Source organism: Saccopteryx leptura, chromosome 5, assembly GCF_036850995.1.
Source record: "Saccopteryx leptura isolate mSacLep1 chromosome 5, mSacLep1_pri_phased_curated, whole genome shotgun sequence".
Taxonomy (NCBI): Eukaryota; Metazoa; Chordata; class Mammalia; order Chiroptera; family Emballonuridae; genus Saccopteryx; species Saccopteryx leptura.
In genome coordinates, this window is record NC_089507.1 from 18,047,423 (window position 1) to 18,069,172 (window position 21,750).

At 37.1% G+C, this 21,750-nt stretch overlaps 1 protein-coding gene across 3 annotated transcripts in view; it reads left to right on the forward strand.

The window, feature by feature from the left end:
• TBC1D19 (TBC1 domain family member 19) overlaps positions 1 to 21,750 on the forward strand; it is a 141,232-nt gene that overhangs the window by 22,554 nt on the left and 96,928 nt on the right. For all 3 annotated transcript variants that reach the window (XM_066385012.1, XM_066385013.1, XM_066385014.1), the window contains exons 5-7: positions 16,673 to 16,747; positions 18,190 to 18,253; positions 19,207 to 19,253. In XM_066385012.1, coding sequence (XP_066241109.1) covers positions 16,673 to 16,747; positions 18,190 to 18,253; positions 19,207 to 19,253 — 186 coding nt within the window. The remainder of the gene's footprint in view (positions 1 to 16,672; positions 16,748 to 18,189; positions 18,254 to 19,206; positions 19,254 to 21,750) is intronic.

Genomic DNA, 21,750 nt, shown 5'->3' on the forward strand with positions numbered 1-21,750 from the left:
TCTTGTTTTTTTCTGATTTACTTATTTCACTCCTTATAATGTTATCAAGATCCCACCATTTTGCTGTAAATGATCTGATGTCATCGTTTCTTATGGCTGAGTAGTATTCCATAGTGTATATGTGCCACATCTTCTTTATCCAGTCTTCTATTGAAGGGCTTTTTGGTTGTTTCCATGTCTTGGCCACTGTGAACAGTGCTGCAATGAACATGGGGCTACATGTGTCTTCACGTATCAATGTTTCTGAGGTTTTGGGGTATATACCCAGTAGAGGGATTGCTGGGTCATAAGGTAGTTCTATTTTCAGTTTTTTGAGGAACCACCATACTTTCCTCCATAATGGTTGTACTACTTTACAGTCCCACCAACAGTGAATGAGGGTTCCTTTTTCTCCACAGCCTCTCCAACATTTGCTATTACCCGTCTTGTTGATCATAGCTAATCTAACAGGGGTGAGGTGGTATCTCATTGTAGTTTTGATTTGCATTTCCCTAATAACTAATGAAGCTGAGCATTTTTTCATATATCTGTTGGCCATTTGTATCTCTTCCTGGGAGAAGTGTCTATTCATGTCTTCTTCCCATTTTTTTATTGGATTGTTTGTTTGTTTGTTGTTGAGTTTTATGAGTTCTTTGTAAATTTTGGAAATTAGGCCCTTATCTGAGCTGTTGTTTGAAAATATCATTTCCCATTTAGTTGGCTGTCTGTTTATTTTTATATCAGTTTCTCTTGCTGAGCAAAAACTTTTTATTCTGATGTAGTCCCATTCATTTATCTTTGCCTTCACTTCTCTTGCCATTGGAGTCAAGTTCATAAAATGTTCTTTAAAACCCAGGTCCATGAGTATAGTACCTATGTCTTCTTCTATGTACTTTATTGTTTCAGGTCTTATATTTAGGTCTTTGATCCATTTTGAATTAATTTTAGTACACGGGGACAGGCTGTAGTCGAGTTTCATTCTTTTGCATGTGGCTTTCCAGTTTTCCCAACACCATTTGTTGAAGAGGCTTTCTTTTCTCCATTGTGTGTTGTTGGCCCCTTTATCAAAGATTATTTGACCATATATATGTGGTTTTATTTCTGGGCTTTCTATTCTGTTCCATTGGTCTGAGTGTCTATTTTTCTGCCAATACCATGCTGTTTTGATTATTGTGGCCCTATAATATAGTTTAAAGTCAGGTATTGTAATGCCCCCAGCTTCATTCTTTTTCCTTAGGATTGTTTTGGCTATTCGGGGTTTTTTATAGTTCCATATAAATCTGATGATTTTTTGTTCCATTTCTTTGAAAAATCTCATAGGAATTTTGATGGGAATTGCATTAAATTTGTATATTGCTTTGGGTAATATGGCCATTTTGATTATATTTATTCTTCCTATCCAAGAACAAGGAATATTTTTCCATCTCATTGTATCTTTTTCAATTTCCCTTAACAATGCTTTGTAATTTTCATTATATAGGTCCTTTACATTCTTTGTTATGTTTATTCCTAGGTATTTTATTTTTTTGTTGCAATCGTGAAGGGGATTATTTTTTTGAGTTCGTTTTCTAATATTTCATTGTTGGCATAGAGAAAGGCTATGGACTTCTGTATGTTAATTTTGTATCCTGCGACCTTACTGTATTGGTTTATTGTTTCTAATAATCTTTTTGTGGAGTCCTTCGGGTTTTCGATGTATAGGATCATATCATCAGCAAAAAGTGATACCTTTACTTCTTCTTTTCCAATATGGATGCCTTTTATTTCTTTGTCTTGTCTGATTGCTCTGGCCAGAACTTCTAGCACCACGTTAAATAAGAGTGGAGAGAGTGGACAACCCTGTCTTGTTCCTGATTTAAGGGGGAAAGCCTTCAGTTTAGTGCCATTTAATATGATGTTAGCTGATGGTTTATCATATATGGCCTTTATCATGTTGAGATATTTTCCTTCTATACCCATTTTGTTGAGAGTCTTAAACATAAAATTGTGTTGTATTTTATCAAAAGCCTTTTCTGCATCTATTGATAAGATCATGTGGTTTTTGTTCTTTGTTTTGTTGATATGGTGTATTACGTTAACCGTTTTGCGTATGTTGAACCATCCTTGAGATTCTGGGATGAATCCCACTTGATCATGATGTATTATTTTTTTAATATGTTGTTGTATTCGGTTTGCCAGTATTTTGTTTAGAATTTTAGCATCTGTATTCATTAGAGATATTGGTCTGTAGTTTTCTTTCTTTGTGCCATCCTTGCCAGGTTTTGGTATGAGGGTTATGTTGGCCTCATAAAATGTGTTTGGAAGTATTGCTTCTTCTTCAATTTTTTGGAAGACTTTGAGTAGAATAGGAACCAAGTCTTCTTTGAATGTTTGATAGAATTCACTAGTATAACCGTCTGGGCCTGGACTTTTATTTTTGGGGAGGTTTTTAATAGTTTTTTCTATTTCCTCCCTGCTGATTGGTCTGTTTAGGCTTTCTGCTTCTTCATGACTCAGTCTAGGAAGGTTGTATTGTTCTAGGAATTTATCCATTTCTTCTAGATTGTTGTATTTGGTGGCATATAATTTTTCATAGTATTCTACAATAATTCTTTGTATATCTATGATGTCTGTGGTGATCTCTCCTCTTTCATTTTGGATTTTATTTATTTGAGTCCTGTGCCTTTTTTCCTTGGTGAGTCTTGCCAAGGGTTTGTCAATTTTGTTGACCTTTTCAAAGAACCAGCTCCTTGTTTTATTGATTTTTTCTATAGTTTTTCTGTTCTCTATTTCATTTATTTCTGCTCTGATTTTTATTATCTCCTTTCTTCGGCTGGTTTTGGGTTGTCTTTGTTCTTCTTTTTCTAGTTCCTTAAGGTGTGAAGTTAAGTGGTTTACTTCGGCTCTCTCTTGTTTGTTCATATAGGCCTGAAGTGATATGAACTTTCCTCTTATTACTGCTTTTGCTGCATCCCAGAGATTCTGATATGTCGTATTTTCATTTTCATTTGTCTGTATGTATCTTTTGATCTCTGCGCTTATTTCTTCTTTGACCCATTCATTTTTTAGAAGTATGTTGTTTAGTTTCCACATTTTTGTGGGTTTTTCCCCCTCTTTTTTGCAGTTGAATTCTAGTTTCAAGGCTTTATGATCAGAAAATATGCTTGGTACAATTTCAATTTTTTTAAATTTGCTGATATTGTCTTTGTGGCCCAACATATGGTCAATTCTTGAGAATGTTCCATGTACACTAGAGAAAAATGTATACTCTGTCGCTTTGGGATGAAGTGTCCTGTAGATGTCTATCATATCCAGGTGTTCTAGTATTTCGTTCAAGGCCACTATATCTTTATTGATTCTCTGTTTGGATGACCGATCTAGAGCCGTCAGCGGAGTATTGAGGTCTCCAAGTATAATTGTATTTTTGTTAGTTTTTGTTTTAAGGTCAATAAGTAGCTGTCTTATATATTTTGGTGCTCCTTGGTTTGGTGCATATATATTAAGGATTGTTATGTCTTCTTGATTCAGTGTCCCCTTAATCATTATGAAGTGACCATTTTTGTCTCTGAGTACTTTTTCTGTCTTGTAGTCAGCATTATCAGATATGAGTATTGCTACACCTGCTTTTTTTTGGGTGTTGTTTGCTTGGAGTATTGTTTTCCAGCCTTTCACTTTGAATTTGTTTTTATCCTTGTTGCTTAGATGTGTTTCTTGTAGGCAGCATATAGTTGGATTTTCTTTTTTAATCCATTCTGCTACTCTGTGTCTTTTTATTGGTAAGTTTAATCCATTTACATTTAGTGTAATTATTGACACTTGTGGGTTCCCTACTGCCATTTTATAAATTGCTTTCTGTTAGTTTTGTATCTAGTTTGATTCTTCTCTTTTGTTTTTCTATCATTTGTTTCTGTTTGTTTGTGTTCCATACTTCTTTCGTCTGTTGCTACCTTTTTTAAGTCATGTGTTTTTGTGGTGGTTTTTTCTAGGGTGGTTACCATTAAGTAATGAAAAGGGTACCTACCATATTCATTGTAGTACCCTATCTTATAAGTATTTCTGCACTTCATCGTCCTTTGCTACTGTTAATCTCCATTCTCTCCCCCCCTTTTTTTTCCCCTTTGTTGTCACAGTTTAAGTTTGGTTTTATTGTGTTCTTGGTGGAGCTGTTACTTGTGGTGTTGTTTTCTTTTGTTCTTTGAATCTGGTTGGAAAACCCCCTTTAGTATTTCCTGGAGTGGGGGCTTTCTGGTGATAAATTCTCTCATCTTTTCTGTATTTGTGAATGTTTTTATATCTCCTTCATACTTGAAGGATAGCTTTGATGGGTATAGTATTCTTGGCTGAAAGTTCCTCTCTTTCAGGGCTTTAAATATTGGGGTCCACTCTCTTCTAGCTTGTAGAGTTTCTGCTGAGAAATCTGATGATAATCTAATAGGCCTTCCTTTATATGTTGTACTCTTCTTTTCCCTGGCTGCCTTGAGAATTTTTTCTTTGTCATTGGTTTGTGTCATCTTTATTATGATGTGCCTTGGAGTGGGTTTGTTGGGGTTAAGAAAACTCGGTGTTCTGTTTGCTTCTTGAATTTGAGGCTTTAGTTCTTTCCACAGGCTTGGGAAGTTCTCGTCTATTATTTGTTTGAGTATATTCTCCATTCCATTTTCTTTCTCTTCTCCCTCTGATATACCTATTATTCTTATGTTATTCTTTCTGATGGAGTCAGATAATTCCTGTAGGGCTTTCTCGTTTTTTATTATTTTTGAGTCTCTTTCTTCTTCTCTCTGTTGTGCCTCAAGTTGTTTGTCTTCTATTTCACTAATCCTATCTTCAATCTGGGTTGTTCTGCTAGCTAAGCTTGTAACCTCGTTTTTCAGCTCGTGAATTGAGTTTTTCATTTCTGTTTGATTTGTTTTTATAGTTTCAATTTCCTTGGTAATATATTCTTTGTGTTCATTGAGTTGTTTTCTGATCTCCCTATATTGCCTTTCCGTGTTTTCTTGTATATCTCTGAGTATTTTTAAGATTTCTATTTTAAATTCTCTGTCATTTAGCTCCAAGGCTTCCAATATGTTAAGTCTTTTCTCCATAGATTTTTCCACATCTATTTGTGTTACCTCTCTTTCTTTTGTATCCATAATATTCGATTTCCTCTTTCTTATTGGCATCTGAGGGTGGTCTTGTTGATAGCACTAATTAGAATTAATAAAGAGTAAAAAGTAAAAAACAAAAAAACAAAACAAACAAAAAAAAACACAAAGGGTAAAACACCCCACAAAAAAAAGCAGTAATAATTTATTATTTCCCCCCTTTTTTTTTTCTTTGTTCTCCTTCCCTCCTCTCCCCTCCTCAGGGAAATATCGTGCCTATAATGGAAGGCCTGGTTTGCGGTGAAGAGTTCAAGGGGGCAAAAAAAAAATAAATAAATAAAAAAAATAAAATAAAAAAAGGAAGAAAATCTTAGACAAGCATAAGTTGATCTGCCTGCGGGTGACAGTCAACCAAGAGATATAATGAGAGGGACAAGAGGGAACCAGAAAAAAGGACAAAAAAAGGAATAATCAAGAAAAAATAAAAATAATAAGTAAAAATACGTTGTATTAAGTGGAGCAAAGACCAAATACAATGGAGACCTTGGGTTGGGAGGACCCAAAATGCCACAAAAACAAACCAACCAGAAAAAAACAAAAACAAAACCAAAAAAGAAAAACAAAGCCAAAAAAAACCTTGAGTCCCAAATTAACTAATTTGTTCGTGATTGAGGATTAAATGGGAGGAAAGTAAAACGAGAAAAGAAAAAACGAATAGAAAGGAAAAAATAAGAAAAAGAGAAAAACGAAGGAAGAAATAAAAAAGGAAGAGAAAAAGACAAAATAAGGCAAAAAAAAACAAAAGAGGAGAGAGTGAGAATTAAGTGTCCTGGAGTATAACCCCAAAGGAGGGTGAGGATGAAGAAGAGAAATAAAATGTAACACTTATGGGTAGTGTAGTTCAAGAAAAGGGAAGCATAAGATGGGCAGAGAATAGAAGGACTGAGGTGGAGGAAATAAAGGCAATAAGATAGAAGGAACAAACAACAACAACAACAAAAAAAAAAAAAACAAACAAAAAAAAACCAACAAACAGTGGAACAAGCTGCAAAGTCTGTGGATTTTTCCTGATTTTGAGATGTCAACCTCCTCTTCCTCCTTCTCCTGTCTCCCTCTTCCCGGTCGGTGACTCTGCACCCCAGGCCCTGCCCCTGCGCCACACCCAGGCAGGGACTTGCAGTTGATGGGGTTCTATGGCAATGTCACACAATTGGCTTTAGTCTTGTTGGTAGTCAAGGCCTGCCAGCGTCTGCAAGGTCTAACGACGAGAGAGTTCGCCTTCGTGGATTCTCTCTCCCAGTCCCCCCCTCCCGAACCAGCAGCCTGGCGATCCAGCCACAAGGCTGCCACTGCTTCTGCCTGGGGAGTAAGAGACTCAAAGAGCTGGGAAATCCCCACTCTATCCCCACTCAGTGCACGGCTCTGGGAAGGGCTCTGACAGTCAGGGCCTCCAGTGTAATCAGGCGGGGGTGGGAGTCAATTGTTGTCAAGGTGATTGTTCAGCACCTAGCATTCCGTTGGACCTCTCAACCCAGGCTTTCCACTCTTTGTAGCCTGTTTTGGCCGGTAAGAAGAGGCACTAGTCTCTGCTTGCGACTAGTGTGGTATAGATCTTATTATCTGCCAAGTCCTTCTTGTTAGTGTTTATCCCTGAATATGGAGGCTCTATCAATCAGAAGTTGCCCCCGCCCCTTTAGCGAGAGGCACCAAAAAATATCACGCCTCTTGTCTTGGGTCGGTGAACTGAGAGAGATCTTATCAATTAGAACCGAGGGTGCGCAGATTTCACGGGTTAAGTTAATTTTAGTAATTGGGTCGCAGCTGTGCTCCCGAAGGTATTTCAGGCTGCCTGCGCGCGCCCCTCCCCCAACGCTTGATTGTTAGCTTGAATGGCTGGGTGAGGTGCCCCGCCCGCGGAGAGAATCTCCCAAGTAGGGAATACCGCCCTGGGGCCTCTCCCGCTCCCCGTGCGCGGGCCGCTGGGAACGTTAGCGGTGCTAGGTCTGCAATGCTCGGTCTGCAACCAGACCGGGAGCGCGCCAGCGGCTGCTTGCCGCTCGCCCTGCAACCGACCCGGGCGCTGCTCGCGGCGGCCGGCGGCGGCTTCCGAGTGCGGGATGACTTACCACAGGCGCACTTTCTCGCGGCTTGAATGAACGTCCCTGCGGTAGCTTCCTCCACACCCTCGTCTCTCAGATTCGAGTGATAACAGTCCTTTTGCTTTCAGTTTGCTCCGAAGATAAATTTTCCTGTTTCTAGTTGATAAATTTGTTGTGATTTTGGGGAGATCTGTCGGACGCGCTGCTCACGGCGCCATTTCCGTGACGTCACTTTTCGGGACTTCTCTCTTTCCAGACTTACCCACTAAATCAGGGGTCAACTCACTGCAGCCCATGGGCCAAATCTGCTCTGCCACCTGTTTTTGTATGGCTGCAAGCTAGGAATATTTTTTCAACATTTTCAACCGGTTGAAAAATCAAAAGAAGAATAATATTGCCTGACCAGGCGGTGGCACAGTGGATAGAGCATCAGACTGGTATGCAGAGGACCCAGGTTTGAAACCCCAAGGCATGGGCTCACCAGCTTGAGCGCAGGATTGTTAGCTTGAGTGTGGGATCATAGACGTGACCCCATGGTGCTGGCTTGAACCCAGAGGTTGCTGGCTTGAGCCCAAGGTCGCTGGCTTGAGCCAGGGGTCACTGGCTCTGCTGTAGCCCACCCGTTAAGGCACATATGAGAAAGCAACCAATAAACAACTAAGGTGCCACAGTGAAGAATTGATACTTCTCATGTCTCTTCTTCCCATATGTCTGTTCCTCTCTCTGTCTCTCTCACTAAAAGAATAATATCTTGTGACCCATGAAAATTATATGAATTAATAAAATGTTAGTATTTGGAAAATAGTCTTGCTCATCTATTTACGCTTTGTCTATGGGTGCTTTTGCACTACAATGTTCGAGTTGAGTTGCAGTAGAGACGTTATGACCTGCAAAGTCTAAAATATTTATTGTTTGCTCTGTTACAGAAAGTTTGCCAATGTGCACGAAATTATTCACTCTTTAAGAGCAAGGACTGTGTTTTCTTTTTCCTAACCTTTTTAGCACGTGCCTACTTCACACGACCCTGTCAATAAATATTTGTTGAAACAATTGATTCTTTAACCATGGTCACATTAAATACCTCTTCTACCATTAGTGTGGTGGGTCTTATATTAGTTCTTGAGTCATCTAGTTCCTCAGCTCCTGTCTTACAGGGCAGTTCTCTCTTCTTTGCATGAAAGCTCCCAAATCTAGGTTGCAAAGCTAACATCCATCATGTTCTCCCCTGCATCTTCTAATCTCTTGCCCCATTAGACTTCCAGTCTGTCTACCACTCCAGTCCTAGCCTAAGGCTACCTCTACCATCTACCCTTTCTCTTCTCCCAAACTGTCAAATACTTAGAAGGAAAATCACTCAAGTTTTATGTTTACTATTAATTTTGACTGAATCCATTTATTCATCTTTCAGTGGATTCATTCTGCTGCCTGTCAATCCTTTTATAATTCATTATTTATTAGCTGTTATTCCATTAGTTTTTCCCAAAGTTTTTTCATGCTTGTATAGCCTAAGATTCTACTTCTATCTCACTCATTTTAGCATTTGCCATTTATTTTATTTTATTTTTTTTATTTTTATTTTAATTTTTTGCATTTTTCTGAAGCTGGAAACGGGGAGGCAGTCAGACAGACTCCCGCATGCACCCGACCAGGATCCATCCGGCATGCCCACCAGGGGGCGATGCTCTGCCCATCTTTGCCACTTATTTTATTAAGCATATTTAGGTCATGTCATGCAAGCTCTCACTGCTTCCCTCTTCGCTGCTACATCTGTCCTGGCTCCAGTCCTCTATGATCAGCTCTCTGTTGTACATTATTTCTGTTAGATCAAACTCAGCATGTCTCAAATCGAGTTTATGATGTTATTTCTAATATGAGTATCTCTTCCTGACATCCCCATTTCTATTGATTGATTTCCATCATTATTATAGTGATTTAGACATGAAATATCTTTGATCTCAGTTTTCCACATCCAAATAGTCACTAAGTTCTATGAATTATTTCTTCCCATAGTCTTAGAGCCTTCTACTTTTTTTCATTATCAGGCCATTACCATAGTGATCACAATGACCATGATGATAAGGACTCTCTCTTATTGAGTGCTTGCTTTGTTTCAGATGTTAATTAACATCCTTGCCTTGTTCTTAGCCTCCTGACTTTCAGTAAGTCTTTCTCCCTATGCCTTAAATATCTCAGTACAATTAACTTTAAATACAAGAAGATGAACTCGTATAATGTATCTCATTACTTTCTCACTACCTTTAGTGACTCTCAATTGCCTAACAAATTAAGTTTGTCCTCCAGAGCCCAATGTTTAACAATTTTACTGTTTGTCCCCAGCTTCCCCTTTCACCTTATCCGCCTCTGCGACCTCATAACTGTCCTCTGTGCCGATCCAAGTGAGTCATTTTGCCTTTCCCTCTTGCATCTTCAACACTTTCCTTCTTTTGTTTTATCACGGAAAGCCCTTTCTGCCTGATTTGCATTATGAAAATCCTACTTATTTTGTGAGGATCAGGTCAGATGATGTCTCTTGTCTGATGCTGTTATTACCATCTTTGAAAAGTATCTCTCCCTCAGACTCTGTAGCACACAGTTCTTTCACGGCCCTTACCACAAATTGCATTGGGAAGGAGCTGGGGACAGGTGGTTCCTGATCAGGTTGCTCTTTTGAATCAAAAAGAACTTAAAATTTTTCAGTTAGTGGTTCCTTCCCATTTTATTCAGTAAAATGTGTGGGCAGAAAATATTTTGGAACTGTACCCTGGAAATTTTTTCCCTATTAAAATTTTAAGAGTCATTTTCACTTCACTTAGCTTTCGCTTGTGTCTCCAGAGTGGAGAGGCAAATCAGCTCTTGGCAGTTTTTGGCAAGCTGAATTGGCGTTTAATTTTCTGGGCTGATGAGAAAAAGAGACTTCTTTTACTGCATCAGCATTTCCTTGAGTATTTCCTACTAAGTACCAGCCCTAAGAGATGCTCCATGGAAAGGGTTCCATGGACAAATCAATCTGGGAATTGAGGCACACACTGCCCCCTCCTCTTGGTGATCATAGTCTATTTCATTATTTTTAACAGATTTTATTTATCTATTTGTTTGTTTGTTTTTAGGTGAGAGGAGGGGAGATAGTGAGGCAGACTCCTGCATGTGCCCCAACTGTGATCCACCCGGCAACCCCACCTGGGGCCAGTGCTTGAGTACCCAGCTATTTTTAGTGCCTGAGGTTGTTGTACTCTATCAGCACCTGGGGGCTTGCTTGAACCAATCAAGCTACTGGCTGCAGGATGGGAAGAGGGAGAGAAGGAGGAAAGAGAGGGGGGAGAAGCAGATGGTGGTTTCTCCTGTGTGCCCTGACTGGGAATCAAACCCAGGACATCCATACACTGGACCGATGCTCTATCCACTGAGCTACCAGCCAGGGCCCAGATTTTATTTTTCACAAGAGTTTTAGATATACAGAAAAATTGAGTTTCCATAGAGCCCATACCACTTTCCCTTGTTATTAACATTTTACATTTGTAAGCTACATTCGTTTCAGAATTCCTTCGTTTTAAACGTAAAGTCCTTTTTCTGTTCCAGGGTCCAATCTGGGACACCACATTGTATTTGGTTGTTATGTCTACTTAGGCTCCTCTCAGCTATGACAGTTTGTCAGACTTTCCTTGTTTTGGATGACTTTTTTTTTTTTATAATAATTTTATTTTTTTAATGGGGTGACATCAATAAATCAGGATACATATATTCAAAGATAACAAGTCCAGGTTATCTTGTCGTTCAATTATGTTGCATACCCATCACCCAAAGTCAGATTGTCCTCTGTCACCTTCTATCTTGTTTTCTTTGTGCCCCTTCCCCTCCCCCTTTCCTTCTCCTATTCCCCTCCCCCCCGTAACCACCACACTCTTAGTTTTGGATGACTTTGAGAAGTACTGGTCACGTATTTTGTAGAATGTCCCTCTGTTGGAATTTGTCAGATGTTTCTCTCATGACTAGTCTGGGGTTGTAGGATGTTTTGGAGGAAGACCACAGATGTCAGGTGTCATTTATATCATCACATCATATCAGGGTACATGCTGTCAACATGATGTATCACTGCGGGTGTTGACCTTGATCACCTGGCAGAGGCAGTATTTGTGAGGTTTCTCTACTGTAAAGTCACTGCCTCCCCACCCTTTGTATACTGTCCTCTTTGGAAGGAAGTTACTATGTACAGTCCACACTTATGGAGGCATAGTTATGCTCACTTCCTTGAGTAAGGAATTTCAACAAATTTGGAATTTTTCTTCATGAAAGTGTTGTGTCTCTCCCTCCCCCCATATATTTGTTTAGTCAGTCACTTATTTATATCAGTATACACTCATAGGTATTTATTTTATACTTTATTTTTTAATCCAAAACTTTTAATTTTGTTGCTTACAATCTATTCTGACTTGTTGAAGGCTCAGGGAAGTTCTGCAGTAAGGAAACTATTTACTTTTATTTAGTCTAGTGTTGTTCAAACTTATGTGACCAGGAAACCTTATTTCCGTGTAAAATATCTTGGCAACTACTTTGCTACACTTCTCAGAGAAAGCAGTGTTTGCAGGAACTGAGAGACAGCATGATGAATATAAGTTCATGAGTTTTGGTGTGAAGTAATACTAATAAGCGCACAGAGCTCTTAGTATGTGCAGGTTCCATTCTAGTGCTTTACAAATGTCACTCCCTTAATATTCATGACAAGCTTAGTGGGTGAGTTACTCTTAGGATGTTTTGTCCAACTTCACAAAACTAGTAAGTGGAAGAGTTGAGCTTTGAACCTGGAACTCTGGCTGCAGATGGTATTCAGCCTGTTTCTCTACCCAGTCCAGAAATCCTCAGGCTAACTCAAGATGTGCTATGTGGTTGAATTTACTCTGTTCTCCATCAATCAATCCAGCAACCTAAGCAAAAATGAGAAATTTGTTAGTGTTAGATGATTTCAGTTCTCATTCCCTTCCTAACTGATCTTTCTGCCTTCTGTATTGTCATTTGATCTCTTAAAACTTCCAAGAATTTTAGGGTACAATTTTAACCCTTTAGCTTGTGAGACTGTAAATAGTCTTGCCCCTTTTTATGGCTCAAGTCTCCTCTCTGGCCTCTCACACTGTCCCTCCCCATCGTGCCACTCCTCTCCCCAAGTCCACACACATATACATTCTCTCTGTCTAATACTTGACCTCTTTCAGTTGTTCCAGCAGGAGAACCATCGCTTATGCTGTCAGTTCCACCTGAAACTGTCTCCCCCTACACTCCGTGTATCTCTGGCTAACGTATGTCATTCTTCAAGTATCCACTTAGATACTAGTTCCTTTAAGAAGGTTCTCTGACCCCCAGATCTCAGATTCTCAGGTACTTTTCCGGAGCCTTCAGTCTGCCACCTGGGCAGCACCCTGTACTTCCTACCACAATACTTGGATTGTTTATATGATTGCTTAGAGTCTGTAGTCTCTGAACACAGGGTCAGTGTCTCTCTTTTCACAGCTGTGTCTCCAGCATCTGGCACAGTGTCCAGCCCATGGCAGATGCTCAGTGGGCGGTACCTGAGATGATGAATGAATTAAATAAACAAAAAATAGAAAATGTTTCCTCCTAAAAAAAATATATATATATATTTACATACACCCCTTTTCTTAGTATAATTACATATCTAAAAACTTATCTAAGGAAAGAATCAGAAAAATTTATGTTCATAATAAGAGTAAAAAAATTAAAAGAATCAACCTGCAAAAAAATGAAACTAGACCATCAACTTACACCATTCACAAAAATAAACTCAAAATGGATAAAAGACTTAAATGTAAGGCATGAAACCATAAGCATCTTAGAAGAAAACATAGGCAGTAAGCTCTCTGACATCTCTCAGTGCAATATATTTGCTGATTTATCTCCACGAGCAAGGGAAATAAAAGACAGGATAAACAAATGGGACTATATCAAACTAAAAAGCTTTGCACAGCTAAAGACAATAAGAACAGAGTAAAAAGACAAACTACACAATGGGAGAACATATTTGACAGTATGTCTGATAAGGGGTTAATAACCAAAATTTATAAAGAACTTGTAAATCTCTACACCAGAAAGACAATCCAATCAAAAAATGGGCAAAAGAAATGAATAGACACTTCTCCAAAGAGGACATACAGATGGCCAATAGGCATATGAAAAAATGCTCAACATCACTAATCATTAAAAATATGCAAATTAAAACCACAATGAGATATCACCTCACACTGGTCAGAATGGTGCTTATCAACAAAACAACACAGAATAAGTGCTGGCGAGGATGTGGAGAAAAGAGAACCCTCCTGCACTGCTGGTGGGAATGCAGACTGGTGCAGCCTCTGTGGAAAACAGTATGGAGATTCCTCAAAAAATTGAAAATCGAACTGCCTTTTGACCCAGGCATCCCACTTTTAGGAATATACCCCAAGAACACCATAGAACGGTTCCAGAAGGAGAAATGCACCCCCATTGTTCACAATAGCGAAGATCTGGAAACAGCCCAAGTGTCCGTCAGAGGACGAGTGGATTAAAAAGCTTTGGTACATCGGCCCTGGCCGGTTGGCTCAGCGGTAGAGCGTCGGCCTGGCGTGCGGGGGACCCGGGTTCGATTCCCGGCCAGGGCACATAGGAGAAGCGCCCATTTGCTTCTCCACCCCCAACCCCTCTTTCCTCTCTGTCTCTCTCTTCCCCTCCCGCAGCCAAGGCTCCATTGGAGCAAAGATGGCCCGGGCGCTGGGGATGGCTCCTTGGCCTCTGCCCCAGGCACTAGAGTGGCTCTGGTTGCGGCAGAGCGACGCCCCTGATGGGCGTGCCAGGTGGATCCCGGTCGGGCGCATGCGGGAGTCTGTCTGACTGTCTCTCCCCGTTTCCAGCTTCAGAAAAAAAAAAAAAAAAAAGCTTTGGTACATCTATACTGTGGAATACTACTCAGCCATAAGAAATGATAACATCGGATCATTTACAATAATATGGATGGACCTTGATAACATTATATGGAGCGAAATAAGTAAATCAGAAAAAACTAAGAACTATATGAACCCATGCATAGATGGGACATAAAAATGAGGCTCAGAGATATGGACAAGAATGTGATGGTAACAGAGAGTGGGTTGGAGGGGTGGGAAGGGGGCGAGGAAGGAGAGGGAGGGAGTGGGGGGAGGGTAGGGGCACAAAGAAAACCAGATAGAAGGTGATGGAGGACGATTTGACTTTGAGTGAGGGGTATGCAGCATAATCAAAGGTCAAAATAATCTAGAGATGTTTTCTCAGAACATATGTACCCTGATTTATCAATATCACTGCATTAAAATTAATAAAAATAAGATAAAAAAATAAAAGAATCTAAATGAATAGCGATAGGGCTTAAGTATAACATGGCAGCTCCCAAAGGGAATGTTATACAAGCATTAAAAATATCATTTTTGAAGAAATGTTATGCAATAGCAAAGTGCATACAATATATCTTAAATGGAAAAAGCAAAATAAATAACAATATAATTTCACTTTACTTATGTACATGAGTGTGTATATGTATACACACATATATCCAATTATATAAATATATGTGCATAGAAAAAATGAAAGAAGAGAACAAAATGTTAACAGTGGTTATTTTTGGCTGATGGAAATTTGTGGATGCTTATTTATTATTCTATTCACATATTCTATTTTCTAAATTATCAAAGAAGAATTACTAAAATCTGTTTCCATTAGGTAACTAGATTTTGATTATTTTTGTTTTACTTTATTTTTTTGTAAGGGTAAAGAAAATGATTTTTTAATTTTATAGTTTTTTTTACATGCTATATACATTTATTATACAGTTTTTAAAGACTTATTTACTTCTATTGTTATAAAAATGTAGCGAGGTGATACGTAATGCCCATTTAAAATGTCTATACAATTGTGATTCTTTCATAAATTCTTTGTCTCTCATGGCTTAGCAATTACCTTATTTTTAAAACTCTTAAAATTCTTTGAGTTAATATCATACATTCCAATTATTAAGGAAACTGATTTGAAGGCAACAATAATTTCATTTGGTGAGGATATGAGTTTGGGTAAAAGGTAATGTCTTCCTATTTAAACAACATTTTAAATGTAAAAGGCCATTTATTCCTTTTAAATAACATTTTAAAGCTCTATTTATTTTGTAAGTCTTTTGGGTGGAAAACATTACTTTCTTTTTATTTTGTATTAGTGTTCTGTCATTTCTCAAGAACTTATTTGCTACTCTATACTTTTTTGGTGCTGTGTTTTGAAATTTTTATTTCAAATAACTATGATTCTTTTTGAGCATTTATTTTTGAGACTAGGGCTTATTTTGTCACTTCTACAAATAGAACCTGAGAAGAATTAAGCATCTCTAAAACCGGAGCTAACGTGGACCTTCAGGTTTATTCAGGCAGCCCTGGGAGTTGACTTCCTTTTGCTCAACTACTTCTAGAAACTGAACTCCCAGTGTCCCTGATGTAAGCCATTTGGTTAAGTCATCTTGTTAGGAAGTTTCTTTCTTATATTAAATGCTCATAGGCTCTTTATAACATTTACCCACTGGTCCTGGTTTTGTGCATGGCACAGAGAAAGCGTTCAATATGTGTTAGTCGGTGAGTCGCAAGGAAACAAAGGAATGAATGAATACTACTTCACTGACGTTCAAGTTCTTGAGGGAACCTAACGAAACAAAGGAATGAATGAATACTACTTCACTGACGTTCAAGTTCTTGAGGGGACCTAACGAAACAAAGGAATGAATGAATGCTACTTCACTGACGTTCAAGTTCTTGAGGGAACCTAACGAAACAAAGGAATGAATGAATACTACTTCACTGACATTAAAGTTCTTGAGGGACCTAAAGTATGACCCAGCCTGAAAGCAACCTCCTTCTTCATCTTGGATTTCCGCTCATTGTCAGGAAATTCAATTCTGTTTCTGTTTCTGATACTGATGGAAATGACTTCTCTAACCATCTGACTGAAGTTTTTTAGGTGTGATAGTGGTATTATGGTTATGTCGAAGAAGGTTCTTATTCTTAGCATATTCATGCTCAAGTATTTAGGGGTGCAAAGTCATGTTTGGAAAAATGACAACATAATATCTGTAAAATTTTATTTTTTACTAGGTCATTAATATTATTCCTGAGTATTAATCATTTACCAAATGCTTAATTTATCTTTCCATTAACTATTTTTTCTTATAATGGTTATTACCATATGTCTTATTTTTTTTATCGGCCCTTATTCCATCCTCCGCTAGAGTGTCAGTTCTGTGACAACTGAGACTTTCTGTTATTTCTGCCATAATTCACAGCACTAGGGATAGTATGTGGCTCATAGTAGGCAGTAATCAGTATTTGTTGACTGAACTAATATACGAAGAAAACCAATTTCAACGAACCTCACCATTTCTGTGTAACCCGTAATATCTTTAATTTTTATGGCAGGTATTTTTTCAATATTAGTTTCAGCATTGTTAACCAGGAACAATATAGATTGTTCTTTATGTTTCAGGGAAGTTGGGAAAAGAGAATTTTGAAGAGTTTAAATAGCATGTGCACTGAACTGAGTATCCCATTGGCACGAAAGGTACTTTTAATATTTAAATATTTTATTGTAAATCAGGCACTGGAAAGTATCATTAAGTTATAATGTAGGCAGATTTATCTGGTTTAGTTTTTTTTTTTTTTTTTTTTTTTTTACTAGTACACCAGTTTGTTTTGAAATAAAGATCTGTAAAAGTCTGCTTATGTGGGTGTATTCTATATAGATTTATGTTATGTGTGCTGAAATGCTTTTTGTAATAGACCTATAACTTGAGAATAAATACAAATAAAGTATAGAATCTACAGTATACATTATTTAGAGATTTGGCTATATAGTGCCAAATATACTGCTCACAGAAATTAAGGGATATTTCAAAATAAATATGAAGCGATAAAAAAAAGAAGCATTTGATTTTTTTTTATTGAACAAGAACATCAGAAAAGCAAACGACAAGTCAAATGAAGTTGTTCAATTATGCAAATGAGATGCAAAACTAACTTATTTCATTGATGAAAATGCACTCTACAAAAGGCTGAAAGTACTGGAGCGTCTGCACGTTCCCTGATCCCCTAATTTTTGTGAGCAGTGTATATAAGTGCACTTTAAAGATTTTAATTACCTTTAATCTCCCTACTTTTTGGCTAATTGGCACAATTGCCATATGTTTTAAATAGAGATGGAGTTCAGGCATACTGTCATCTGTAATAGCCAGTGTGGTGCCATCTTTCAGTACTAACATAGGGAATGAAGAGAATGGTTTGTTATTCCTCTGCAGACCTATTTAGCTTGAATAGTATTAGATTTACTTAGATCTAAAACTTAACATTAATCTGTCAGTCTGGGCCTTGAGTGGGGAGAGATGAAGAAAGAGAGAAAAGCCACCTGAGGAATGTTCTGGATTGTTAGCTGCTCACAAGTAGGAGAGACAAGCTTCTCTTCACTCTATTCTTCCTACCAGCTGTTTATTGCCTGCTGTTGAACAGAATATAGTGGATGTGCTTTGGATAATATCCAAGGACAACTCACTAAAGCCACCAGAAGGATGGTGTTAAGAAAGGATAAATTTATACTGAAAACTGTCTAAATATGGAGTATTGTGTAATATACTCTCTTCCATAGAGATGGTGCTACTGACTCAGTCGTACTCTCTTGGCCAGTACCCTTTGCGTTGCATTTCTGAGATTGCTGGATGGGGAAAGAGGTGTAGTACGCAGCTGAGTAGCCATATTTTGTGTGTGAAATGTACTGTCCAGTACAGATTACTTACCTTCTTTCCTGAGACTCATTTGCTGAGCCATTGAAACTAGATATCATAGTTAAATAATAATAATTTAAGTGTAATTCCAAAAAAAAGTTTAGTGTAATGAAATTGTTTTTCCTTATGTTATAGTTGCTTATTTAAACCTTTAGATAAATTATTGATTCTTATTTTTCAGCTGCTAAACTTCACAAAATGAAACCAATTTTTAAATTACCTTTTTTAGAGGCCACTTGGAGAACAGAAAGAGCTTCTCAGTAAATGGAATGAAATGGGAACTGATGAACCAGGTATGTGAAGAACTTTTTTCAAAATGTGGTAGTGGAAGAAAATGCCTTCTTAATTGTGTATCAAAAATAACAGTAATAACAGTTCTTTTGAACAGACAGAAACTTTCTCTCCTCACTAATATACTACATCTGTTTTGTTTGCCTTGCAGTTTGAAAATTCCTAACTTTGGTCAGTGTTCTCCATTATTTTGAGAGCATGTAAATCAATTACCCTTTATTTTAAAAGCAGCATTTGAAAATGTTTTTTATAAAAGAGTAAATTAAATCATTCTTAGATTTCTTAGACTCATAGTTAAGGTAAATATTATGCAAGCTTTAATTCCATTGAGAAATATAGGTTAAGTGGTGAAAAGTTTTAAGACTTCTAAAATGTTTTTAAGAACTTATTTTTGGATAATTTGATGTTTAAAACTGAGTCCATCAATTTTATAAACATTTAATGAGTGACAACTATATGATTGTATAGATAGACATGTACATAATTGCTTACTACGCATCCTTCAAAGCAAGCGTGGGGGCTGGCGAGTAAGTGCTGTAGCACAGGATGTAAAGTGTTCCAGATGTTCAAAAGGGAGAGCGGTTCAGTACAGCTGCAGGGATTCATTAAGAATGCATGTTTGTATTCTACATACATTGAGAAGTCTCATAGAGAACTTTTATATTATATTGACATTTTTTCAATTCAGTGATAATTTGTTACAAATTTATGAAAAGGAGACTCTTAATTTCTTTCAGAATATGTCATCTAGGCTATCAAGAGGAAGGTTGTCTTTTTATTTCTGTGTTTCCAGTACTTAACACAATGTATGAAAAATAACCAATACTCTACAAATGTCTGAATTAATGTAGCTGCACAGCAATGTATGAAAGATTTAGCTAACATTTTATTATTAATGAATATTCATATAATATGTTAACCAAAATTTTGTTTTACTCTATCTTCTTAATTCTAGATTTAAGCCTTTTCAGACCAGTTTATGCACCTAAGGATTTTCTTGAGGTAGGTTCTAACTGGTTAAATATTTTTATATTAATGAGGAAAAAATGTGAAAGAAATGATTATATAATAATATCTCCAGGCAGAGGAGTCACCATGTAAACAGCCCCTGAACCAATGAAGCAGTGGTATGATGTGATCAGATTTGTGTTTGGAAATTGCTCTTGGAAAATATATTGAAATATGGAAAGATTAGAGCAGGGGTCGGGAATCTATGGCTCACGAGCCAGATGTGGCTCTTTTGATGGCTGCATCTGGCTCGCAGACAAATCTTTAATAAAAAATATAAAACATTCTCATGTAATACAATCCATTCATTTCCTACTGCTCATGTTCATGGTTGCGGGTGGCTGGAGCCAATCACAGCTGTCCTCTAGGACAACACCAAATTTTTATTGGATAATGTGTAATGTACACAGGTCTTTGTATGGCTCTGATGGAATTACATTTTAAAATATGTGGCGTTCTTGACTCTCTCAGCCTAAAAGGTTCCCGACCCCTGGATTAGAGACAAGTAAATCAATTAGGAAGATTTTTTTTTTTAAAAAGATAGTGACTCTAAATCATGCAATCTGCTGCTGTCTGGCACATATAGGTGCTCTGGTAATCTTTTCCCATTTTTTCCCTCATTCTAGTGGTCTGGGCAATAAACAATGTAAACACAGGGACATTACATACGCGTTATAAATGACTGGTTGGGACTTTCTATCCCATCTTGACCGGGCTTCTAGGTCTTCCCCTGGAGACAGGCATAGATCAGTTGTTGCAAGTTAGTCCTATCTTTAACTGTTCTAGCTCCAACAGGTAGAAGAATCCTTAGTATTTACTTGCTCAATAAATAGTTGTTGAGTGAATTCATGAATGACTGGCCCTTTTACATTTTATTTTTATTTCTTTTCTGAACTTGTTGTCTCTGATATGTTTGCCAGCATTAAACATTGTTAGAAATTTTTTCAGTTCTTCTGAAATTGTAGAGTCTCCTTTTAACTTTAAAGAGAGGTTAAGTTGGTCAGAAACTGCCTTTATAGTGATAGCATTATTTCTCTTAGTTTATTAAAGGTTTCTTCCAAACCCTCTTCTTTTCTAGCACTAAGGGCTGAAATTTTGTGTAATTTTAATATGGTTATCTTTAACTATATATGTTTCTCCTTAATAATCACACAATCTGTTTTCTAGGAGATGTTGCCCAGTTGATCTGGGTTTTGTTTTTTGTTTTTTTGATCCATTTATTATTCATCTGAGATTCTTCTTTAATTCGAGAGCATTTCTATAATTATTTCCTTAGTTATAGTTCCTAATATTCTCTTTCCTATTACCCATCTATTTATAGATTCTTTTTCTTTGCTAGTTTGTGTTTTTGAGTTTCTCATGTAGTATGATCCATTATTTGTGTAATTAGGCTAAAATTGTGCTATTTTATATTAGTCTGTATTTAACACTGTTGATTGTTACATCTTTTATTTAAAAAAAACATTGATATTTTCAGTTTCAATTCAGTGTCCACCATTTTAGGAAACTTTTAACTTTATAACACATTCCATTTTATCAGGCATTAGTTATCAGTTTATTAATGCCTTCCTCAGGTGTGATAGTGTTTCTGTCATCATAATCTCCTTCACTGGATTATTGGTTTATTTCCTCAAGAGTTTCAATTTTAAAATATTTTTAAAATGTTATTGTTATTATTTCCCCCAAATAAGTGTTAATTCATAGAAAAATAGGAAAACATACAATAAGAAGAAAATTTTAAACAAAAGTACTCATAATACCATCATAAAACGGTAAGCAGTACAATTATAATTTTTACAACTATAATGTGAACATTTTTAAGTTATTATTTATGACCAGTGGTAGGATTCAGCCAGTTTGCACCAGTTCAGCAGAACCAATACATAATTCTTTGTTGAATTTGGTGAACCGGTTGTTAAAATGGCACTTGTCATCAGAGTTCTCTCTAAGGTGGACGCCTAGGCAGCCGCCCAATGTGGAAATCACAATTTACATCCCTTACTCTTTTTTAATGTTCATCTGCGCAACAGCGTTTTCTCAGTGCCCTTAGTAATGTTCATTCCGTCCAGAGGTGAGAAAAATACAAGTGAGGATGCCAATCAAGAAGCAATATGGAAATATCTTAAATAACAATTTTATTGTTTTTTGTCAAGTATTATTTAATATTTTTCATTAATATTTTAAAACTTATAATCTAGTTTTGTGTACCTCTTTTATTGTTCTTATTTAAGTATTAAATGGATAAAATAATAAACTACCTTTTAGAATATCTCTTTTTTATACTTAAAAATGGTCATTAGGGAAGAGAACCGGTTGTTAAATTATTTGAATCCCACCACTGTATTTTATTTTATGGGTCAACCATAATTGATTTAAGTAATTTCCTCTAATGGGATGTTTAAGTTGTTATACATTTTTCCATTATAACCAGCACTTCATTAACATTTTTATGCACTAGTTTTGCAAACATCTTTAATTATTTCTATAACTT